The 6,338-nt window shown below is 40.1% G+C and overlaps 1 protein-coding gene across 1 annotated transcript; it reads left to right on the top strand.

The window, feature by feature from the left end:
* Nucleotides 1–406: 406 nt before the first annotated feature.
* THG1L (tRNA-histidine guanylyltransferase 1 like) lies at nt 407–6,235 on the top strand. The gene is made up of 6 exons (XM_007447119.1): nt 407–716; nt 1,540–1,716; nt 2,383–2,552; nt 3,353–3,441; nt 4,650–4,757; nt 5,812–6,235. The coding sequence occupies exons 1-6, from the start codon at nt 526–528 to the stop codon at nt 5,971–5,973; spliced, it is 897 nt and encodes a 298-aa protein (XP_007447181.1). The 5' UTR covers nt 407–525; the 3' UTR covers nt 5,974–6,235.
* Nucleotides 6,236–6,338: the final 103 nt, after the last annotated feature.

Here is a 6,338-nt window from a genome sequence, read left to right as displayed (position 1 = left end):
TTTAAGTCACTCTTTGAAATATTTAATGACGTTGGCAAATACTCGAGGTGAGTGGAAAAAATACAAAAATTGTACAGGTGTCTGATTCCAATTTTGTGTATTCCCTGTGTAAACATACATATATAAAAACAGACCGTAAGGAACCATCCACAGTGCTTTGACGGGGAGAGGGGAGGCATGAAGTGTTAATTTTCTTAATTATATTTTTCGATATATCCCACATTTTCTACAACAAATTAACAAATACTATTTAGAAAGAAAAAAATCACAAACCTTCAAACTTGGCCAGAAATGAATTTTTTTAAATTTCGTGAGAATGATTTGTTGCAGGACGGAAGGAGACAGGCGAGCAGTCATGAGTAGTGCTAAGGAAGCATGGAACCCTCCTTCCAGGCCCGGAAGTCCATTAAGAGCTACAAGGAGAGGCGAGAGAGATGCTGGCCTCCACTACGGCTAGAGCGACCGTGAGAAGACACAGGAACTTCCGGGGCGGAGCTCTCTGGTGTTTTCATTTCCGTGGGGGAAATGTGGGCTGCTGGCGCCGTGAAAGTTCGCGGTTGCTTGGCTGACTTTTCCGTCACTTTGAGACGGTGCTTGAAATTGGGAGCGGCAATGGCAAAGAGCAAGTTCGAGTACGTGCGGGACTTCGAGGCTGACGACACATGCCTTTCCCACTGCTGGGTGGTGGTGCGGCTGGACGGCAGGAATTTCCATCGGTGAGTGAGCTGGGCTCAGGGCTGCGTGGTTCGCCAGCGCTTCCAGAGAATGCGACGCATTTGTCGCAGCCCCGAGCTCATGGTTACCGGGGTAACTCGGCAGTCAGTGAGCGCGCGGCACTGAGCATCACTCTGCGTGCTGGCTACAACCGGCTTGAACGCGAGCTAGGTGGGGTAAATGAGACACGGTGCTCCCCTAGTGAGGAGCAGGCTTGGGGTGTCCATTAGCAAGACTGTGGTGGAAAAAGTCACTCTCGGGCCCATTATTTCAGCTCTTCAACAAATTGACAAGCTATTTTGGTAGGTATCTTTGAGGGCTGACTGTTTTGCGGCCTGTTCTGGCCTTGCTGTGGGCACCACTGTAGAGTATGTTGTTTCATTATAAGTAGCAGAACACATGGAGTGGATTCAGGAGGGAAAAAGTCAGAAAAAAAAAGTGTAGCAGGAAGATGGGAATTTAAGTCTTAAAAGTGTTACTTTAGTAATGATTATTGTAGTTAACATTTATTGAGCACTTCCAAGGAGCCAGGCATAGTTATATTTATCTCCCTCTCATCTTCAGGAGAATCCTATGAAGTAACTTTATCCCCATTTCACTGAAAAGGGAATGGAGGCTTAGTATTTATGTTACTTTTTCTCAGTTGGTTAGAGCAAGAAAAACTAGAGTTCTTAACGAAATGGATCAGGTTGTGGCTACTGGAATGTCTGGACTCACAGCACTATTACAGTATCTTCCTCTTTGAATAGCCTCTTTGATCTGTGGTATTAATGACAAGCTCTCTTCCACCCATACCCTTTTCCCTCTTCTTTTTCCCTTATGAAGGTTTGCTGAGAAGCACAACTTTACAAAACCTAATGACAGCCGTGCTCTCCATCTAATGACTAAATGTGCCCAAACCGTAATGGAAGAACTGGAGGATATTGTGATTGCATATGGGCAGAGTGATGAGTACAGCTTTGTGTTCAAGCGGAAAAGTAATTGGTTTAAAAGAAGAGCCAGGTAATTTTGTGGCCTAGCTCCTTCAGAATATTTCCTACCAGCATTTGGCTTCTGCTTATCTTAATCACAAACTTACAGACTGTAGTATTTGCAACTGCAGAATGTATGTATATAACAGGTTAGACTGTTGTACTTCTATCTGATACCTGAGCATTCTGTATACCTCTTTAAGTTTTTCTCTTTATTTGCCATCACCTTAGCTTCTAGACTGATCTGGCATTGAACATTAAGACTAGAAACAGAAACTAAAGTTTTAGTTAAGGAGGATCTCAGTACAAATTAGACAGATCTGATATTTGATTTGGCAGTATATTGAAACTCTCACAGGAAACAGATCATGTAATGAATTGGGATGTTTTTAAAACAATGGTTCCCCTCCTTCCAGAACTTGAAAAAAAACCTCTTGAACCATAAATTCACGTCACATGCTATGGAAGAACATTTGACATTAGTAAATTACTTATAGGACTAGAAGGAGAGACAGGCTGCATTTTAAATATATAACTGAAATACTAAAATAGTTTTTCTTGACCCATCACACCTTATCTCTTGGCTTGCTAGACAGTTTGTGTTATCTCTCTGTTACACCCACAGACCCTGTCATGGTGTTGAATTAATATCATGTATTTTCTCTTTTCTTGCTCCACCCACTGTGCCTTTTGCAAGTAAGTTTATGACACACGTGGTCTCCCAGTTTGCCTCCAGCTATGTGTTTTACTGGCGGGATTACTTTGAGGACCAGCCCCTTCTGTATCCCCCAGGCTTTGATGGAAGAGTCGTGGTGTATCCTAGCAACCAGACTTTAAAGGACTATCTCAGCTGGCGGCAAGCAGATTGTAAGTGAAACCAAATAAACAGATGTAAACTACTGATTCCTTACATTAGAGGTGATGATCTGATACATTTTTGGCCCATGTATTTTGTTTGGAATGCAGTATTTCAAGTTTTTAAAATTAGTTGAAAATACTTGAAAAATTGGAAGGTTGTATGTAAATACTAACTATTTCCAACTTTTTTTTTTTTTTTTTTGGAAAAATCAGATCTGGCAATACTAGGTCTGTATTCCCACTTAGTATTGGTCAGAACCTGCATAGTGACTACTGCCTTTATACACACAGACACACACACACACATAAACACACACACGCAGGCACACATTCATGCACATAGGAGCCAGTGTGCCTCAGCCTCTACCATTCCCTGTTGTTCCCCTGGGAACTCTGCTTTACACACCTATGTTTGTTCTGGCTTCAGTGGGTATTCAAGTTGTGACCCTTCTTACATGACTATGGTGAAATGTTTGTTAGACTTTTATTCATTTGGTGTGTCTTGATTTTGCTAGGAGAACTGGAAGAGAGGTGGGAATAATATAAATCAAATAACTTGGAAAGTATTCCTTAGCTTAATGTACAAGTTAACAGATTTGTGTGAAGCACAACTGAAATGACAGAATGAAACTGTTAGGAAATAAGTTTTTTCTGCTTGACCACTTCCCCCTGTGTTCCCTGTGTATGGCTTTGTGCAAGTAATTATATGTCTCTGCGGGAGACAGGTGGGGTTCCAGTACTCTTTGAAGGGTGAATATTGAATAAAGATTCTATGTGCATACACAGTGCCAGCTATGTTTTCTTTACAGGTCACATCAATAATCTTTATAATACAGTTTTCTGGGCACTTGTACAGCAGTCTGGATTAACACCAATACAAGCCCAAGAGAGATTACAGGTATAAAGATCTTACTGCATTAATACTTAAGGGGGGGACAGTTTATGCTCTCTCATGACATTTGGCCTTCTTTTTAAGCTCTTATTAAATTTTTACGGTTTTGTTTTGAAAAGATAGAAAGATCATACTAGTAGCAGGTCTGCGGCTTGCTTGCTTTGTGACTGTGGATCAGTTGTTACTACTCCCTGAGCCTCAGTGTCCTCAGCTGGAAAATGGAATTAATGGCTCTACACTCCAACATGGTAATGCTTAGCTGGAGCTGTGTATAGGCTGCCCCCTATAAAGGGCACATGCTCTTCTTTTTTTGTCAGCCCCACCTGGTGGCTTCATGATTGTCAATCCCTGCTGGGGACCTGGAGTTTCTTGGGGTTAGGACTCCTGTGTATCATTAAGAGTTTAGGCTCTGGGGGTCAAATAATTGTACTCAGAGGCTTTTGTTTAATTTTATCATCTCTGCCTTAGTTTTTAATAGGTAAAATGTAGAAAATAGTAGTTCCTACCTTATAGGTTTCTGGTGAGAATTAAATGGCATGATGCATGTAAAACACATAAAGGCTAGTACAGGGCACACTGTAAGTACTTAATAAATACTGGGTTGTATCATTAGATAAACATGCTACTTGTAGGAAAACTAACCGTGAAATGAGATGATGTGTTGTATTAGCTCCTAATACAATGCCTGGGATGTTAAAATGACGCAGTAAATGGTTGTCATTATTAACAATCGTGATAAAGTTGCATATGTAGCAGTAATAGGAAGACTGGTAGATCTAGCCAGAGTTTACAAGTGCTGAGATCAGATTTTGATTCTTATACGAATAAGAGCACTTTTGGCCTCGGGAAACTTATATAATCTTTCTAAGCTTCAGAGCTCTCATCTCTAAAATGGAGATGGTTATGAGGGTCAAATAATACAAAAGATATCTAGTACATAATCGGTACTCTTACTATTAGTTGCTCTCACCCCATCACAGTAGTGACTTGTAAAGCCAGTTATTTGCTACAAAAGAATTTTATGAATTTTGATATTTAAATAAGATTTGAACTGCTTTAAAGATGAAAATTCATTAACACCTATATGACGTTTGATGAAATGCTTCCACTTCTTGATTTGTTGTGGAAGTTTAGGTAGAGAGTGGAATGGATAGGTGGGGTTAGGGGAGAGAAAAGACCTACAAAGCTTTTTATATGTGTTTTTATTTCTTCAGGGAACTCTTACAGCAGACAAGAATGAGATTTTATTTTCTGAATTCAACATCAACTACAATAATGAGCCACTGATGTATAGGAAGGGAACTGTGTTGATATGGCAGAAGGTAATGCTGTTATGTCTGAGGAAAAACGGAGGTCAGAAGGAAAGCCTGTGCCCATCCCAGGCTTTGTCTTGCCTGCTGCCTGTATGCTGATGTGACTCCAGTCACTAGCACAAATTAGACCCTTTCCAAAATGAGATGCTATAGATTATTATTATGGATGCTCGTTTTGTCAGTTTGTCAGTGAACATTGTGATCTGGACTCCCCCGTTCTGTAAGTAGAATCACAGAATTTTAGAATTATTACACTTTTCCATGTCATAAGCTCTCCCCAAATCTAATCAAACCCCTTTAAACAGGTAAGTGCAGATATGAAAATTTTTGCATTCAGAGAACATTTAAAAAAATAATTTCTCCCACACTGGATAATTCCATTAAATGGTCCATCCATCCCATGAGAACTGTAATATGAGGAACTGATGTTACATGTGAGGGTTCTGTCCCTTGCAGAATGTTTGAGGGCTTCCCTAGACATTCATACTTAATTTAATATTCCGTCTGTGCATTCACCTGTATCCTTAATTCTACCAATATTTTTGCTCTGTTCCAGCTCCTGGGCATAATGAAGTCTCTAAATTTATTTCCTTCTGTCTAAAGTATTTTTTTCTGAAATGAATATTTTCAAGTATTAAGGGGTGTTAGGTATCCCACTGGCAGCTTCAGCTCTTTTAGTATTTTTAAAACATTTGTTTGGCACAGACTCAGATCCTTCTTAATGCAGGTGGGAGAGCAGAAATGTCTTTAATTTTATGGTTATTGTTAACAAGGAACATAGAATCCCTTCTTTGTTCCTAAGGTCTCCTTTCAAAATATAGCAACATAACTTTTTTAAAAAGTATTTTAGTTGTAAAGAAATTCATGTATGGTGAGAGATATACATATATCTCTGATATATATATATGTATATATATGTTCACATATATATATATATATATGCCTGAAAATACGTATTTGTCAGAAGTATATAAAGTAAAAAAGTGAACTTCCCCCACTTCTCCCTCTTCTCTCCCAAACCGACTCTCTAGTTAATGTGTCAATATTTTAACTTTACCTATAGGTGGATGAAGTCATGACAAAAGAAGTTAGGCTGCCAGCAGAAATGGAAGGAAGAAAGATGGTGGTGACCCGGACCCGGACTAAGGCGGTGCCCTTACACTGTGATGTCATTGGGGATGCTTTCTGGAAGGAACATCCAGAAATCCTACATGAAGACAGCTGACCCTTTGCTTTTCATTACTGGTGTGCTTGACCATGCAGGGTCCCTCAAGTCTCCTGGCCTTAGGTGGCCGTAGCATCTGTGCCATGCAGAACAGTGTCCTGGGAGTGACATGACTCTGGTTGGGAGGGGAACAGAGAAAGAAGGGATGAATGTGGGTGGTGTATCTTGTTCTGCTTTAAGTGGAACACCTATTTTTCAGTGTTGAAACATGGTTCCTTTGGTAGAAGTATACTATTTTTATAAAGCAAGAACTATTTTATGCCTTGCAAAATGAATCATTTTTAGATTGTGGCGTAAGTCTTGTCAAAACTTGTCAAGCGGGCTTCCCTGGTGGCGCAGTGCTTGAGAGTCCGCCTGCCGATGCA

This window comes from Lipotes vexillifer, unplaced genomic scaffold (assembly GCF_000442215.2).
Source record: "Lipotes vexillifer unplaced genomic scaffold, Lipotes_vexillifer_v1.1 scaffold194, whole genome shotgun sequence".
NCBI classification, from domain to species: domain Eukaryota; kingdom Metazoa; phylum Chordata; class Mammalia; order Artiodactyla; family Lipotidae; genus Lipotes; species Lipotes vexillifer.
Note: the sequence above shows the minus strand (reverse complement) of the source record. Positions and strands in the feature narration are given on the sequence as shown.